Source organism: Vanessa tameamea, chromosome 27, assembly GCF_037043105.1.
Source record: "Vanessa tameamea isolate UH-Manoa-2023 chromosome 27, ilVanTame1 primary haplotype, whole genome shotgun sequence".
In the NCBI taxonomy this organism is placed as follows: domain Eukaryota; kingdom Metazoa; phylum Arthropoda; class Insecta; order Lepidoptera; family Nymphalidae; genus Vanessa; species Vanessa tameamea.
Genome location: NC_087335.1, coordinates 3952538 through 3972149, shown reverse-complemented (window position 1 = coordinate 3972149; position 19612 = coordinate 3952538). Strand labels below are relative to the sequence as shown.

Sequence of the window (19612 nt, the reverse complement as noted above, 5' to 3'; positions counted from 1 at the left end):
TTATTAATTTTAAGAATTAAGGTAAAGAAAAATGCAAATTATTATTTCTTCAAGAATGAATGTTTTATATAATATTTTTATTTTATTTGTTAAATCTTTAAAAATATTATAAAACTCGTGTAAAGTTGGTTAAGCTAGGTATAATTTATGGCATAAGAAGCAGTAAAAAAATGATTAAAATGGTATTTCAAAGAAAGATTTTAGTTAAAAAAAAAAAAACAAATTATATAAGTCCCATCACAATTGTCATTGGTCAAAATTGAAATCGTGTTTAAAAATATAAATCATATTAAATTAAGTAATTTCAAAATGTTACTAACAAATTTATAAGTACTACTTTTATTAATTAATTAATAATTTTAAGAGAGCTAATTTCATGCTTGAAAATTATAATCTATAATTTTATGTTTGTGCTGTTTATCATACTAGCAACACTATGATGCCGTACAATAAATTAAAAGGGCAACATAAGTGTACGTCGAACGAATCCCAAGCTCCTAGTCCGGAGATTCCTACAACTTGTCATTCAGTAAATTTGTCAAACAAAGTTGTCATACGCGTTGGGAATGTGTCAGTGAGCGATCGTTTGCCGCTTGGTGTATAATATTTGTATCGTAAATGTGGTGCGTTTGTGTGATCATGAAAAAACACATAATAGATTACTTAATTATAAAGTGATAAGAGTGTTTTGAGTTTAGTGTCTTGTTAAAAAAGTTATTTTCTTTTGTATGTCATCGGACTCTCAATATGGCGGCTCCCCGTCACAAATCACAACAGAAAAATATTTCTTCGATATTTTCGAAGTTACATGGTGCTTTTTCTGATGCCGTCTGTCCCACTAAGCTGGCGACGGACAAACGGACTCTCGATAAGACTTGGAAATTAATGGACAAAGTGGTTAAATTATGTCAACATCATAAGATGAACTTAAAAAATAGTCCGCCGTTTATTCTTGATATTTTGCCCGATACATATCAGAGGTTGCGTATAATATACTCGAAATATGAGGATAACATGCAGGAGTTGAATAATAATGAACATTTTAACATATTTATTATAAATTTGATAAGAAAGTGTAAACAAGCTATAAAGCTGTTTAAAGACGGTAAAGAAAAGATGTTTGATGAGAATTCGCATTACAGACGTAACTTGACGAAGCTTAGCTTAGTGTTCAGTCATATGTTAAGCGAATTAAAAGCTATGTTTCCCAACGGAACGTTCGCGGGCGACCAATTTCGTATTACGAAAAGCGATGCTGCCGAATTCTGGAGAACTAACTTCGGAAACAGGTAAGGTTATATCGACGTTTGTTCTTGTTTAATTTGTTATCATTAAATACAGTAGCAAATTAAATTATACGTAAAACATGGATGATTTATCCTTATGAACTTCTTTTAACCATGTTAGATACATTTATTTCATATAAACTTGCTTATTATAATAGTATTAGAAGAAACACAAAGTTATCCATACGTCCTACTAAAACACAAACTGAAAGAATTTATTTGTCATTAAAGTCATTGGCGGATAATTCACTCAATAAGACATTTGTGTACATTTATTTCTTTTATTTGAAATAGGTGTGTAGACTGGCCAATACCCACCTTTATACATGGCTCTATTAGAAATATTAAAAATTATTATAATATCAATACCACATAACTTGAGACTTGTCTCGGTGTAAGTCTCTTTTGCTATTGTTACAATGGCTTAACTTGTCCTATAAACCTTAACACATCAAGACTAAGTATTGCTGTTTGCTGGTAGAATTTGTCCTTGCTAGTTGCTACCTGTGTAGGTAAACTTACCATTCCAGGCTTATTTGCTTTACATCAAAAATAATTAATTTATGTTAACTAGCTAAGTCTCTCTTTGATTATATTCAATTAATATTTGTTTTCTCATTGAAGAAATATATCTTCAACTATGGTATTTTCTTCTATACAACTAAACTACACAACAATTGTTCAATTATTTCCCACTGAACTTTTCCGAGTGATAACTTTTTTTTTGTATTTACACAAACACAGATGTGGGAATATGTTTGAATGCCAGGAAGTGAATGAGTGTGCATTTGTTACCAAGTCACAGGTAATAAAGTACTTCCTATGTGCATTCATAGCTTAGAAAACGATAATAGTTTTGTATCTACATTTTTTTTTTAGAACAGCAAATTGCTCTGCCTTTATGTTGTATTTGTTGTTATGTACAATGACAATATGTTTAGGTGCAATATGTAGGTATTATACCATTTAAGGGCAATTATGGCATGTTTTTTGGTCATAGTAAATTGTACAATTATTATTTTTTAGATATAGATTGGCAGTTACTGAATCCTTACATTGCCAATGCACCAACCTTGGAAACTAAGATATTGTCTCTTGTGCCTATAGAAGCACTGGTTCATCCTTCAAATCATTTGTTGGTTATTTTAGTAATATTTTAGTAATAGTGAAGGTACACTTTTACAATTCTAAAATATTAAAATACATGTTGCAAGCAAGGAAAAGTAATCTTATGCTTAAATTATAGCCATTCATATTTAACTAATACAATTAACAAACAAAAATTTTGTAATTATTTAATGCTGTAGGTAATTTAAGTTGATTACTGTATCAACATAGTCTTTTGTAAGTATGAGTCTATGATATTTTTAAAAATGTAACTAAAATTTTGTAAGTATGTTTTATATATATGTGAGAATATATTATTATATTATAAAGCTGTAAGATATATTTCATTACTTACATTGCCAATGCACCACTAATATTAAGAATTTAGATGTTTTAGCCTGAAATTACACTGGTTTTCTTACTCTTTTAATCGATAGATAATAGAACTTACAATATTAACTTTACAAATCAGATTTAAATAGCTATTCTTAACTTAAAATAGCTTATTTATATATATTCCAGCATGCATGAAATGAGTCAGTTTTAATCATCAGTGTAAAACACAGATTAGTTAAATTTGCACTGCTTGGAGTGGGGACAGAAATTAAAAATTAAATGGCTGTTTCTTTTTTTTTACATTTATTTCAATATGTACATAAATTTAATACTTCTAATTTAATCTTTTATTTATATATATTATATACGAGTCTCTGCCTTGTTGATCCAGTGGTCGAGTGGATAAAAATATATTGGGTTGTACATTGAAGAATTCTTAGACCAGAACTTGTAAGTTGGAAGTGTAGACTCCCGTGCCTCGGAAAGCATGTTTTCAGATTTGCCATTCTATAGTATTATGAGAGTGAGTAAATAGAGAGCGCACCTGTGTTTGTGCACACACTTCTGCACTGTAATATGTCCTGCATATGTGGATGATCTCCCTTGCCCCCCTTTTGTGAAATCAGTAAGGACGATTTTATTACATATTTATATGACAATTTATTTGTTTTGTTTAATTTGGTATCATTGGAAAGGTCTTGAACTGAATTTGTACCTTTTCAAGTTTTTATGTAATACACAGTGATTGTTATTATTTTTTGTGTGATAGGTTTCGGACTAGTTGTCAGCGGTCACATAGAAACTGCTGGTTGCTGTATTTATAAATATAATATTTGTTATATGAGCTCAAGTAAACATATATATTGCATCTCATTAACTTTCGCCATAGTATGTTTAATTCTAATAATTTAAATGTGTACACTCAAGTATGTAAGATTTGTTGGACTTTTAATATATGAATACATATATAAGTAATTGTAATGCACTCATGTATCACTGTACCAGAGAGCATTCATTTTGTAATTAAAAAAATAAGTCATATAATTGTAATGTTATGTTGGTATCTGAATGACATAAAACTTTTTTTTATGTAATACACAATCGCAATGACTACACAGTATTATGCCAATGATTCAAATACAAAGTAAAAAAAAAGTAGTTATTAGTAATAAAATCTAGTCAACTATATTGTCATAGTGTCCAAGTATGGCAATCATAATTGCACTCTCTATTCCCTCCACTCTCACAGACAGAGGAGGACGGTAATCCTATACGACCGGATCGATATCGAACACAAGATCAATGAATTTACGTGCTTTATGAGGCACGGAAGTGTAACACTGTTCCTCCACTCCCTAAGATGTCATTTTGATATATACTCGGGTAGTTTGATTGCAATTTATGGATTTGTTGCATATTCCAAATGGTTTAATAATAACTCTCCTATATTATACACTACAAACAGTTCCACTACACTATTCCACTCAACTAATAACAATCGGGTTTTTTTTTAAAATATTACTCCACAAGGAATTGAGGCATTGGGAAGATTGCTAAGATAAATTGATAAATAAATATTATTAGGAATATTAGCAAGCATAATAAAAAGGAAGAAGACGAAATCATTGACGAGACATGTAGAGGAATTCTTTATATACATATATATTTCAAACAGTTTTTTTTTTTTAAATTGCTAAATAATTTCTCAAATCTGTCGTAGGCTTAAGGCTTTTCAGCCTGCTGGTAAATCCACCTCGTTCGACATTAAAAATACTACCGATATCATACTCATTCATAACTATGACACGCAATCTAATCTTTTTATCATACTGAATGGAGAGATTAGGACCAACTGTTTCCGTTGACAAGTATAATCGTTAATGGTTTATCAAAGTCCGGTACACTTTTACTAGGTATATACTTAATTCGTTATATATATATAATACATTGTAGATTCCATTTAATATTGATTATAAACGTATTGTACATATATGAGTTTTAATTTACTTAAGGATTATAGATGTTAAGAAAGTGTGGAATTCGAATTCGTTGATTTCCACAGAAACAATATATATATAAGTTTTATTTGTGTACTAGTTTTCGCTCGCGGCTCTTGTCGCGTTTTTTTAGCGGTCGAAGGTTCTAGATATAAAAAAAAGACTATGTGCTTAGGTTTCAACCTGGGTTCGTACCAAATTTAATCAAATTCGGTTCATTGGCTTAGTCGTGGAATCGTAATATAATCGTTAGTGTACATAATTGTACTTGGGATACTGTAACTAAACGAGTGATAAGTATGAGCGGATGGAGGACAGGAGAACGACCTAAGAAGAAATGAATGGAGTCTCTAGGGACATATATATGAGAGATGGATGTGAATGATCAGATGACGAATATTAGAAGAGAATGAGAAGGAAAGTGCTGACCCCAAATAGTTTGGGACAAGAATAAGAGATTGGTATACGCAGTTGCCAATCTAGCTTTAAGAAGAGAAGTGAAGGAAACACCTGGTTTTTTTCTTTATAATTTTCAGTCCATATGGCTTTTACGACTATTTAAAGTTCCCTTATAACTAGCGATAGCTGCACATAAAAAAAACGGTTATTGTCTTATTTTGAACAAATCCAGACATAGATGTGCAGCAAAATAAGGAGTTGATGGCATTTTACTAAATTGTTACGAATTAACAAAGAATTTATTTTGAAAAAAGCTACTGGCTGGTTAGAGAGCGACGCTATGGCTATATAAGAAAAAAATTTATAAACGAACACACAATTAAAGTAAATTGTTTTCGACAAACTCCAATTTTAACTGAACTAATGTCTACTATTCATAATTTTGGCGCCAAATGTAGATGAGTGACTTACAGTTTATAATGAAATGAGATCAACACAAAACCTGTCATAGGTTTCGAAATTCTTAAAAAATCCTTTGAACAAACGTGAAGCTTGTGCGGGAGATTCACTAGTTTTAATTGAATTTCGTTAACGTGACGATAAGAAATGCTCCTAAGAGCTGTTTGAATAAATAATAATCTATATTTACTTTTTGTAAAACGATTTGAATGAACCCAACAATCGTTAAAGATACAGTCAGCTGTCGACGAAGTATGGTCCTGGATGTTATAAAGGATGGTAGCAAAAAAGCAAAGCTACAATTAGTTTGTTCGACGGAGCGTTGCGGTCGTATTTCCAATTCAATAGGTTGATTGGTGTACAGTTCCATAATTCACTTCAATGAATGCTCTAAAACGGTATACCGTTAAATCTATTTCAATTTACTGTCATTTTTCATTTCCGTCTTAATATAGAATTATAGTGCGTGACGTTTTCAAATATGAAAGATCTGAGTAGTTGAAATCGAATCCATAGTTTTATAAGAATTATTATTAAATATTCGTATTTTTTTTTTTCTGAAAACAAAATGAAATTTTATCATAATGATGTCATTTTAGGGAGAAATCGTAAAGAATACTTATTGTAGTACAATATATAGAAATAAAATCATGTAAATTTGTCGCCAAGGAAATTACAGTTTAAGTTACAAGGCTTTGAAAGATGTTTAGAAAATAAAAAATTAGTTGGGCAAAACACGTATTAACTATATATTAGTGAACGTGTAAATTTATGTCCGTCTCTATATGTATAATATACCTATATTACATTAAAAGGAATGTATATTAATAACATAATTTATGTACTATCTCTAAAAAAGACTATGGGATACTTGAAAATGAAAAAATATTTTTTTATGTTCATTATGCGAATGGATTCCAACGAAATTCAGTAACCTTTACTCATGTTCAAATATAGAATACCTAAATTTTATAGCAGTAATCGAATGGAGGTAATCTAAAACATTAACCAAAATAAATCTTCGAATCAACTAATCTCAGGTTAGTACGACTTTCTTGGACATTAGGTTATCATCTACCTGTGGATGTTTGTCGTTTATGCGTTCTTAAATCATTGAACAGATTGAGTTGAAAATTGGCTAAATAGTGCTGCGACTGTCGTAAACGTTCTTGACCGAAAAAAAGCAAGACTTTCATTGTATGTTGGTCCTACAATTAAAACGTTATACTCTCATTCTACCCGCGCGAAGTCGGGACGGGTAGTGTAATGTAAATATGTTTTAGCAATAAATATTTGCAAATAAATTTCTTTAGATTACATCGGTACCATTTATATTTGTGCGTGTTCACGTCTGACTCACGACGGATGCAAATTAAAACGAGCTCGTACACATGTTAGTTTCCTTCCTGTTATTGAATAGTATGACAGATGGACTTTATAAAGGGAGCGAGTTGATCGTTTAGTAAAATGACAACCAGTAGATAAATCTGGATTAAGTTGAGTTATTAATGTCTGTAAAAGGAATATTCTCATAAATCATCTTGTACAAGTAACATTTAAGTTTTGATATTAGTTACGTACTGTAGAAATTCACTGAATAATAATTTCTTTATCACGTTTGCAAAAGCAGTTTCAACACATTCGTTTGTTTTTACAACATTCGCGCACAATCGGAATTTTATGTTAAAGTATAAATAATGTGACCTAAAATTTTCCCACGCGAAACGCCTTGAGACAACATAGTTGAATAATATACAGACATTGTTTTTTTATGTCTGGCGAACGAAGAAATTTTATTTTTGAGTTTGCTATATTGCTCTATGATAATCTTAGTTTATTTAAAGAAATAAACTGAACTAAAATAGATATATATAGCTTTCGTTAGCGCATCGCTTGCAAAAAACTGACTGAATAAATAAATGAAAGCGAAACAAAATTCTACATTCGAAAACCTTATGCAATTAAAGCAAGTTAAAGATAAAAATCTGATTTTAGTTCAAACGCTATTATATACTATACACACACTATATTTGTCTTTCAAAGCGAATTTTGCTTTGGTTACAAAAATGCGTTGAATATTTTATTAAAAAAAAAAAAATTTTTTTGTAAAACAATTTAACATTGATATTTAAAATATTTATGTAAAAATGCGAATTAAATGTCAATAAAATAATACACACCATGAACGATGAAGATGCGCACTAAGCAGCCTACACAAGGTTCATCAGCGACATCATTAGCCTTTGATGATAGCAATCTCGCAGAAATTGTTAACGTCAAAGGATTCTCTTAAAAGCATGTCGACGAACTTTTGGCAGACAGGCATCTTAACGTTAAGCAAAGATTTCGGGTATTATAACATACAATAGGTACACCAAAAAGCCGCTTAAATTTCTTAAAAACTGACAACTCCTCAATGAAGCTTTAGTGTTTTGGGTAATATCCAAAATGTTTTCTCAATATTCTAAGTCAGTTTGACTAAGAAACGTAAGAATTTGTTCAACATCCTAAAACAAAACATTGAACCACTGATCTCTTTCCGCCAATTTAGTACATATGTGTAATGTTTTATTAACGTTATAATACGTCGCAATGACGTCAGTACATATGGGGTCGTTATGTCTGCCGGATGTTTTGAGCGGCGGATGGAGTTCCCGATAGTCAGGACAGTCGTTTTAGATGACTTTGTTGTTTATTATGTCTGATTGTTATCGACGGATATATTATCTTCTCTATATTAAACTCCTGTTAAGATTCATATAACAGTATAATCACTAAGTATTCATAAATATTTAATTTCTAATTTACTTATGTCTGTGGATTATTTATTCTTATTCAAATAATGCTATCAATGATTCGTATTGTTGCTCCATTAGTAATTCACGTATCCTTTACATGGTCTTAATCAAGTTTTATACTAATTCTAGCTGAATCTGCGGCTTTACCCGCGTGACATTTATAAAACTATAACTACAGGACACAAACCGTCAGCCCCTATTTTATCCTCTCCAGTGGTTGAATTAACCCAATGTACTTCTCAGGATCTCGAAACTATCTCCAGCGGTTTAAGCGTGAAGAGGCAACAGACAGAGTTACTTTCGCATACTAGCAATGCCCCAAATCTTAATCAAGGAATTACTAATATTCCTATTTATCCCTCCTTTTAAGTTTATCACTTGTGTTAGGAGTGGGAACGTCAATAATCCAAGGGGTCAGGATCGATCCTGCGACTTTTTACATCGCTAGCCGACCCGTAAACCATTGCGCTATTGACGAATGAAATAAGATATATAATTTATAAGATAAAGAATGAAGAAAATATATATAATTTACTTTTAATACTTGTCCTCGTAACGGAATTGCAAAAAAAGTCTATTAATATTGTTAGCCGTTATTACGTCGATCATAAATTTAGTTTTCATAACCGTATCCGTTAACTCAACGAGACTGAAATAGTATTTCCTATAACCTGATAGGGCTGTAAGCGCATTTCTCGCAACGGAAGTACATTTTATGAAATCATAAATGTACATTCCTATCAGTTGCTAAACAATAATCCGTTCTGAATTAATATTTCACATTATATTAATATGCAAATACACGTGTATCAATTCTAATATTAATATTATAGGTATCAAGTGCATGTTTATTTGATCGCTTTAATCTTTTATATTATTTTCTCAGTAGAATATACATTCCGGATCAGTGGTAGAGTCATATTTAAAATGAAAAGTCAAAGGTGGATATAAAGCTACTTGAATTAAGTATATATTTTGATTATGAGATCATATACTACTAGCGACGGATGAAATTTGTTTTTAAAGAAGATGATATGATATTATTGATATGCTATATCACTCAAGAATAAAAACGCTATTCACTAGTGAAAAAAATAAAATAGAATTGGATTATTAGTACCTGAGTTTACACCTACATACAAACAAACATATTTATAAGTGTGTTGTTACCAACTACGACAATAGAACGGAGTAAAATTCAGTACTTTAGATTAAAAAAGAAAATAGAATTTCATATAAATATACCTATCCAAGTTTTCCACTTGTTTACTTGATCAGCAAGTTTCCATACATGTTCAATTATCATGCAAAATGTACATGGATCAATAAATCTTTATTGCTATAATATATTTTTTAATAAACAAAGTACTTGTGATGTCTGTTTTTATTTTCGGAATGATTTTGATACAAAAAATTTTGGAATTATAAATTATACCAATATTTTCAATGTTATTGTGGTGCTTGAAGATAAGATCCTATTCTTACATAAATGAAATGGAGTATTAATTTTTATCATACCACGTTGAGGATTGAATGAAGATATTTATTAAGTTGAACGTACCTTCATTGTTCGAAGACATGGATGTTCAGAGTAATCTGTACGTTTGGTTAGTTTAAGCGGAATTTTTATTCGTTTTTTTTTTCGACTAAATATATAAGAAATTAGAACGAATTTGATTGTGTGAACTGAAATGGCGTAGTTATTAGAATAAAGTAATCTTATCGTAAAATTGCAGTTTTATACATGGGCAAGCAACACTGAGTTTTCACGTGGTAAATTGTCTTGATAATTCATCTTGTGCTTGGCGGTGTATGAACGCCGTGAGTAAACCTGAATGTGAATGCGTCAAGTGTATCCAGTACCAGCCTACTTGAAGGAATAAGCGAAAAGTGTTCTACTCAAGATGTGGCGAACACTGGGACATATATATAGACTTACTTAACCTTTGTTTTAATGTGTTTGTGTGAGTGAGTTTTGTGAATGGTAGGGTTACATAAATAAATTTCAAAACGGAAAGTATATTGCATTGAAGGCGAAATGCTATGATCTTCAATCTTTAGAATAAAAACCAGTTTGCCACAAAGTATTTGCTTTAGCATAACGCTTCGTGATCGGTTAAATGTCACGTGCAGCTGACATTTTAATTGAGGGTCCAGTCAAACGGAATATGAATAAGGCAGCGGGTAGAAGAAAGAATAATTAAATTTATAATCATTGGAGTTATTTTGTCACCAATACACTAATTTATATAGCTTAAAATTTTGTATTAACGCCTTATTCTAATGGTCTAACTGTGCGAATTGAGTTACTTTAGAATAAAAGTTAACTTGGCTTTTATACACACCTGAGTAGGTACCACCCTATCATCATATATTCTACCATCAAGCAGCAATACTTGGTTAATGTTCCGGGTTGAAGGGTGAGAGAAGCAGTAACTTCATTCACAAGATACTTTGTTCCCAAGGTTGATGACGCATTGAAGATGTAAGGAATGGTTAAAATTGGTTACAGCATCAATGTCTTTGGTCGGTGGTGACTATATACCATCAGGTAGCTCATTGGCCAGCATACCGATGTCATAAAAAAAAAACTTGAAATTCTGGCCAGTTCTACTCCGTATAAACTGCGTATGGTTAGCTTTTCATTTAATTTTATAATCTAACATGAAAAGTGCTTCTAGATCCTTTGAATCTATACTAATGTTATCTAGTTGTTGCTATTTAATTGTTTATGTTAAATATATTTGTATACGATAGCCCATTTATTGAGAAGACTCTAAGATATAATATAATATCACGCCATGATATACGGAGGCGAAACCACGACGCGCAGTCAGTCGTGAATATGACTTGTGATATATCCTGTCAAGATATTGTAAATAAATATGTACCTTGTTAGATTCAAACAAAAACAAAGTAGAAATTTTAGTAGTTTTTTGCTCTATCAAAATCTCGTTAACGCTAATAAAAATTGGCTTGGATTGGAGAATTTAAATTCGTGCTTACTGCCGTACGGCTGGTGTTTTTGTCAAGTTGTTATTTCCTGTTTAAATGTAACGACCTTACAATTTTATAAAGCTTATTATTATTTAGTAATACGTAAACATACGACCGATATGGCTCAGTGGTTAGAACTCGAAAAGCGTTAACGAAGATTTATGGTTCGAAATAGACAAGCATCACTGAATTTCCATTTCATGAATTTTGTGCTTGTGCTCATATCGTGGTCAGATTCAATGGTCAGGTCATTGTGAGGAAGCCTACACGTATCGAATGAAAATCTGTCAGAAGTGTATCAAGCTAAAAGACGCTGTAAACCGAAGTACCAATCATGGTCATGAAAGTATCGTGAGGAAACCTGCATGTTTCGGATGAACATCTGCCACATGACATTCACAAACCCAACCCAGCTGTGGGAAAGGTATTAACAGATAGTCTGTTACTTATTTAATTCATAATTTTGATACATTGTAAACATAATCAATAATATATTATGAACACCAATGTGTTCTACATTTTTATCAATATATCAATTGATTTATTTGCAGAAGATTTTCGTTGCATTTATAGAGAATGTAATATTATCGCTGTAGATATGTTCAGACGCGTTCCACGCTGTCAATAAAAGGACACGGCAGGTACTTCACATAATCTCTAAGATCAATAAACTCTCAAGGTGAATACGCTGCACGAGTTGATGTACGAAAAGGATTTTTCATGCTATCAATATAATAATTTTTTGACGAAATGATTCTCGTTTCCTGTCGTAACTTCGTTATAGCCTTATTAATGAACTAAATGGACGTTGAGATTTTTTTGGATGATAAATTATCTGACTTAATTAACTGTTTTGTTATCAAAAGTTGTGAATTTTTTTTTAAATTTAGTATGGTAATGAGAGCAATAAAATTTTGGGTTCTTAGTGAAATTCTTTAAAAGCAATCTTAAAAGTATATTTGGATCAAAGAATGGTTGCGACGTTTCCGTTTATAATTTCAATCAAGTGAAATTGTTATCGATTCCTTGATTTATAGAAAGAGTTCGCGTGGAGCTTATAAATAATTGTGTGCCTCCAAATAGTCAACCTTAAAAAAACCTTATAGACTTTGGAGTGGATTCAAATATATGTGCTATATCGCGTTTATATACGATTAATTCTAAATCAACTAACTATTGTATATAAATAATTCTATGTATGATACGATTGTTATTATTTTTTCTAATTATGTATTTGTTAGTTCTATATGCCCATTAAAAATCTGCGTTGGGCTTTGGAACCTAACTTGGAAGCTGAATGGTTCACCTATTTGGGACACCATTGCAGTAATTGCTCCTCAAACCTCTATTGTTTTTCTTTTTATTGTTGTTTTTAGTTTAAATTAAGTATTTTATACTTTGTCAATTTTTTTGTCAGATGTGTATATACATATATAATTTTTTCAATTTTAAAGTATTCGTGTCCTAAATAAACTTTGTTATTTTTATACGATGAGACTCCCAAGAAATCGTAATTTTTTTATGCATTTTTTTTTCCTATACACACATTAAACATTAGGCACGTAGCAATAGCGAATTTATTGTCAATAAAACTGTGTCCACTTAATGAATATTATCAGTAAATATATCGTTTATTTATTACCCAATATAAAGCAATTGCCTTAGCCCCGAACTTGACCTCTCGTACGTATCTTCATTGACTCCATTCTCACTTCACGCCTATTGATCAAATATCAACTTTGTTGAATGTAACTTATATTTCTTTTTCGCGTACAATATTACTGAATGGAAATTCCAGCCAATATCGAGATGTTTCAAAAGCGTCTTTGTATTTATAGCATTAAGGTTTATTTTCAGAGAAACGCTTCAATATACATACAACCTTATTTAACGTTTAGTTTTCTTGAATGGATTTATTTTTGTTCCCTTTGTGGGTACTTTCACATGTTCAATGCTGGATATGTGCCAAGGGATTTTGGTTATTCAACAATGATACAATTTTATCGTATCTTTTTGTTTCTGATGTCTTCATGTATTATGTGCCAAGAATAGTTCAATTGTACTTGGTCGAATTATATTGTTTTACATATCAAGATTTCAAAGCAAAAATTAACAACCTGTAAATTTCCCACTGTTGGGCGAAGTCCACCTCTCTTAAGGAAAACATTTGAAGTGGATTCGATCACGCTGCTTAAAATCTGGGTTTGTTTAAATTTGAACTCGTAATTTTCCGTTTAAAAAAAATGTGTTTTAGCCACCGGGATCATCTCGGCTTATTAAGATATAAAACAATAACTAATGTGTTAATTAATGTCTCATATAATATTAATAATATTTCAGCTAAATAAGAATGTGTTGGTGTAGTTTTCCAAATAATTTGAAAATACTTGATCGTACTATTACAATTTTATAAAAAACGACGATTTTTTTTAGTATAATATACCTATCGTTCTTATTTTAAATTATAACATATAAATAAATACTTATAAATAATCAGACACAGGAAATGATGAGTCTATCAAATGCCCTTGAAGCGACATTTGTGTTGTACGCACGCTTTAATTTATGAATGGTACGCAGTTTCATAGATACGATGCGAATGGGGCGTGTCTTACGTATTTATAGCTCGTATTGGACGTCGTCCACCGCGTGAAAAATGTTTGTAGTCAATATAGAATTGGACTCCTATAAATATTCTCGAACGACCTTTGCCTTGCGTAGTTAGTTCTTACTTATTCTAAGATGTCTCGGGACTTTATATTAATAGTAGTTGGTATTCCGTATGATTAAAAATACGAGATGATTCTGTGGTTAGAAAACGTTGATCATAACCGAAAATGGAGGCTCAAATACGAGCAAAATTTGCACGTGTCGAATACAAAAATTCCATATGCGTTATATTTTTCATGTCGCTAATACTCTAATGAGCAGCATACATTTGCTCCTTACCTTTTCTTCAAAAGGAGATGAATATTTTACCCATCGGTGGGATATTTACAGGTAGGTGTACTGTGCGGAAATTCTTTATATTCTCAAAAGATTTTCATTTGAATCACTTACAAAGAAAATTACAAAACAATTTGTTGAAAAATTAAGTCGAACAGGCATATATAATACGATGAACATTACAATAACCTAATATCAGTGCAGTGCAAACAAGTATGGATATTCTGTGATGTTAGGTAGTCTAGTAAAAAAAATATCTGATATAGAAGTAAATATAAATTTAGCTTCCGAGGATATAACAAATTTGCAAAGCGACTCGTGTTTAATGTGTATCTTTTATAAAGCTCATATGAGCTGAGGTGACCCTTCTGCTCTTATTTCATATGAACATTGATACTTGTAACCCCATTCTTTTACGTCAAATTGCGTTTAATTAATATTGTGTAAGACGTGAATTTTAATCGAAAAATGCGTTCAAACCCAAAAAAAAAACCTTTATGGGTGAATCGGGCAAGTTGACTCATTTCTATATTGTCCAACTTGTTATCAGCGTCGAAGGTAAATATTCTGAGGAAACATGCATGATTCGGATGAAATGCTACGACATATGTATCCCATCAGCACTGGAGCAGCGAGGTGGAAAATGTTCTAAACTCTCTACCTTAGGGGAGAGGTGGGAAACAAACATGTTATTAAATTGCTTTTTAATATCATTGGCATTTAAACATAATATGAATACCTATAGCGAATCATTGAACGTTGTCTTAAATCTTTGATTGTTTTTGTTTGAAATATCGAAAATACCGAACTCCTGTAACAACAGAACGTATGCAGAGTACAATATTGTTTATTTTCATGTATGTGAGAAAATACACGTTTGCACTAAAACCTAACAGCTTGCATGTGTCGATATCCTCATTGTCAATATCACTGGATACATTGACTTTTAACCTTCAAATCCAATGCGGTTCAACCATGACCTCCAATTGTACTGACCCTATTCATCCTGACCCATTAATCTTCCATTAAAATGCAACAATGAATTGCAATGATTGCTTGGTGACAAAGTAAGAAAGTGTTACAGTTACAGTTAGACAAGTCATATGTTGATTGATGACTTTGGTCGTCGGAAAGTATTAAAAATGTCTAAGTACGCTTCTGATAGAAACTGAACAAGGTTTATTTGAGAACAAAAATAATTAAAACCCCTTAGTTTTTTTTTTGTTTATGATAATAGGTAGACGGACGAGCAAATAGGCCACCTGATGTTAAGTGGTCAGCACAGCCCATAGACAATGGCGCTATAAGAAATATTATCCACTCCTCACAACACCATTGCGCCACCAACCTTGGGAACTAAATGTTATGTTGGATTTGGTCTTGATCGATGGTATACGTAAAGTACTCTGATTTAGAGAAATGCAGTCGGCATTTGTTTAAATCAGTGTAATCCACTAATGTGTGGATTGTTTATGACACATATAGATAACTAGATTTTGAGCTCGTCGATCGTCTAAAATTATCCCACACAAAACACGACACGAAATATCGTTTTTAGTTTCAACCGCAAGAACAAATTGTAGGCTCATGTTAACATTTTTCATAATACTTGACGAATGCAGTTCATATTAACCACAACACGATGAACTTAAAATGTCGTCAAAAAATGATTGTTATTTTTGTTGTGATATAAATGTCAAGTCATATTAGCTCTGTTTTATTTTTATTATTAATATTTTGTAGTACTACAATATAGATATACTATATTCAAAACAGTTGCATGAGCTGCAAAAGGTGTCCTAGCTGTAACTTCCAGACAATTTTTTGAGCATATACTTCAACCAAGTAGGCTCTTTCAGGCACTTTTGAATCGTATTTTAAATGTAAAACTACTAACGGTTCGGCATGTAGGTACATAGTACCCAAATGAATCAACAGCGATATTGTTAAGAAATGTAAGTCGTACATCGAAATTGTGATTTTCAACTGTTTAATAATCTATACTAATATTATTTAAATGCGAAAGTAACTCTGTCTGTTAACTTTTCACTATTAAACTGCTGAACCAACTTAGATGAAATTTTGTACTTACATAGTTTAAGTCCAGAGAAAGGACATAGACTACTTTTATAAAACAACCTTCCGGGGGGGGTGATAAAATGGGAGTGATGGTTTGTGTGTTATTAGTAGATAGATTATTAGTTTCGCATGGGTAAAGCCGTAAGTTCAGATAGTATTTATATATTTCCAAGAGGAAACTTAGATTTTTGTTCAGCTTTAGAATTTCGTTAATCAATAGTAAGGATATAATATTAATATGGCCTCCTTATATTGCAAATTTGCTGTGTGTCCGTTGTCTTCGGGAAGCTTGCTTATTTCTTCTTTATCGTTTCTCGTACGATTCATTGGTTTCTTTTGGTCAAGATAACATAATTTATTTTGCATTGATTACGTTATTACTTAATGATAAATTTAATTCAATTTTTTATTTCTGCCTCATTATTATTCCGTCATCCGTTTATGTAGGCTTACGTTATATATGGATGACTTCCGTTTCTAATAAAGATATCTAAGATATTGGGGACTAATTGTATACTATCAGGTATTATAATTAGTTTATATAAAACAGAATTATATTATAGTTATCTAAATCAGTCAATCAAATCTACCGGTTTTAGATTAAGACCTACCTAATCTAGTCTGCCAAAATTTTGTCTTAAAGGTAAAAACAATATTTGATAAAATAGTATAAGAGTTAAAATATAAAAAAAAATATTGGACAACATCACATACATTACTCTGACCCCAATGTAAGTAGCTAAAGCACTTGTGTTATGGAAAATCAGAAGTAACGACGGTACCACAAACACCCAGACCCAAGACAACATAGAAAACTCATGAACTTTTTCTACATCGACTCGGCCGGGAATCGAACCCGAGACCTCGGAGTGGCGTACCCATGAAAACCGGTGTACATACTCGACCACGGAGGTCGTCAAATAGTTATTTATTATATTCTAAACGGTTTATAAAATGCATTCCTCTATGTGAAGGGGGGAGGTGTTGTGGGATCTGTCGATGCCCAGGACGACTAGTACATCGGAATACCCCCTAAAAAACCAGGGGTACTCTCTTCGGCGGGCGCCACGGGATCGCTTTCGCATGCAATGGTGACTGGTGATCTACCTGAAAATATTTGTTTAATATAGAATATTCATACATTGCTTACCGGAATTACCGGCGTTAGGTTAGTCAAGTCAAGTTAAATAAGTTTTTTTTTATCGTGTAAAATATTTATGTCGAGTAAATCGTGTACGTAAGTTTCTTATTAAATATTTTATAGTTGTTGTTAAAACAACCAGGCCTACAGTGTTATCAGTTATTAACACGATACCAATATCGGCAACATTATTTCATGAATTTATTGCCCTATCAGATAATCCATTTCCGCTTTGATATATTGCGGAAATTCTTTGTTTTATATAATAATTCATTCATGAGGGCATTTTCCTTTCAAATTTTCGCATGCGTTAAAAAAAAGATCGCGCTCGAATTTTAATGGACCATACCCAAAATTAAATTTGCTAATAAACGATAATGATTTTCCATCTTTCATTTGAATTTTAACGATTGCTTTAATCGGGGATCGGTGACGTCACTCGTGACGCAAATTTCAATTGCCCTATAATTGTCTTTAATATAATCGAAAAGCGTTCGATCCGGTAGCTCGTAATTGGATAATGCTAGTGCCATTTGTTTACGCGAATGAAATTTTTAACTACAAGAATTGAGAGAAAAGTCCATTACTAAGGTAATAATAATAATGCATCTTCTTTAAACATTTATGATAATATATATTTAATAATAAATATTTTTTTATTTCTATACTATATAAAATATTGATTCGATTCGTGAGTAAGCCAGTGTCACTGCAAGCAAAAGCTTTTTTTTCCAAGTTTGGTGGCGTATTGACAGTGCAAATGATGATCAATATTTCTTACATTGACAGGTGACCACTTACCACGATGTGGTCTATCTGCCATATACTGTCAGATATTATCAGATTGCAATGAACTCAGTCTCTTCGGCGGGCGCCATGGGATCGCTTTTGCATGCTACTGTGACTAAAGAATCTAAAGTACCTGATAACTCATCATTATACATAATAATATATGTAACTCAAAATTCAAAATCTAGACTTTGAATATTAACGTAATAGCAAAATCTTGAAATTAATAATATACGTATAAGTGGTATATAATACTTCATAAGTTTATATGATATGCGGTTATTACACGTCTAAGATACGAGGCTTAAGTAGAAACTTAACTTAATTAACTTCATACTTTGTAGGATTTATTTTTGATGGGTTTAAATTGGAGCTTAAGTTTAGCATAAGTGTACGTCATTTAACTTAGAGTCTAATATTAATTCTTGATCAAGTGTATCAATGGTATTATCACCTCTAACATACTTTACCTTATTTGACATTTTAATTATTGAAATTTTCAATATATCTCTATAAACCATGACATTGAGATATTATTGTATGATTAATGTTTACGCTAAAACAGTTTTAAGATAACAAAACTGTACTATCAATTAAAAAACAGTTTATCCGAATATCGATCATCTTTGAGTTGTCATTTTAGAATGTAAATTTGAAGCTGTGTGTTCGGAATGTAGAATCACGGAAAAGAATCGCCATGTATATAAGTAGTTACTTATTTTTAACAGTCTTTTATTATACGTAATACCTAATCATACAATTATATTATTAATCCTAACGAGTACCTGCTAAGTCCAAGATTACTTATCATCTATACGATCTTAGTTTAATCCTAGAATAATAACACTTAATGATTACTTGATATCAGCTTAAACGTAAAGTAACAGTAAATATTCCACTGCTGGGCTAAGGCCTTCTTTCCCTTTGAGAAGGTTTTGGAGCTTATTCCACTACGCTGCTCCAATACGAGTTGGTACACATGTGGCGGAATATCATTGAAATTACACACATGGCAGAAACCTGCCACTGAGGGAACCCTCACGATATTTTCCTTTACCGCCGAGCGCGAGATGAATTATAAGCACAAATATATGTATAATTATTATGTTATCTATTATCTGTGTGACATGTGCCATAAGGGATTACTTAGGATTTGCCTGGAGTTATAGATCGAATGTGAAACGGATATGATGATAGAAAATCATCATTATTCGTCGAAAGTATCTCCCAAGGTGACAAAGATGCCGTGTCTCTGCACCCAGTCGTGTCCAGAAGTTG

The 19612-nt window shown here is 31.7% G+C and overlaps 1 protein-coding gene across 2 annotated transcripts in view; it reads left to right on the top strand.

The window, feature by feature from the left end:
- The first annotated feature begins 466 nt into the window (after nt 1–466).
- Nucleotides 467–19612, top strand: part of LOC113391986 (E3 ubiquitin-protein ligase CBL) — an 82199-nt gene continuing 63053 nt past the window's right edge. Inside the window, exon 1 of one of the 2 annotated variants that reach the window (XM_026628158.2) lies at nt 467–1289. In XM_026628158.2, coding sequence (XP_026483943.1) covers nt 748–1289 — 542 coding nt within the window. In that variant the 5' untranslated portion in view covers nt 467–747. The remainder of the gene's footprint in view (nt 1290–19612) is intronic. The other variant, XM_026628159.2, reaches the window with a different exon arrangement.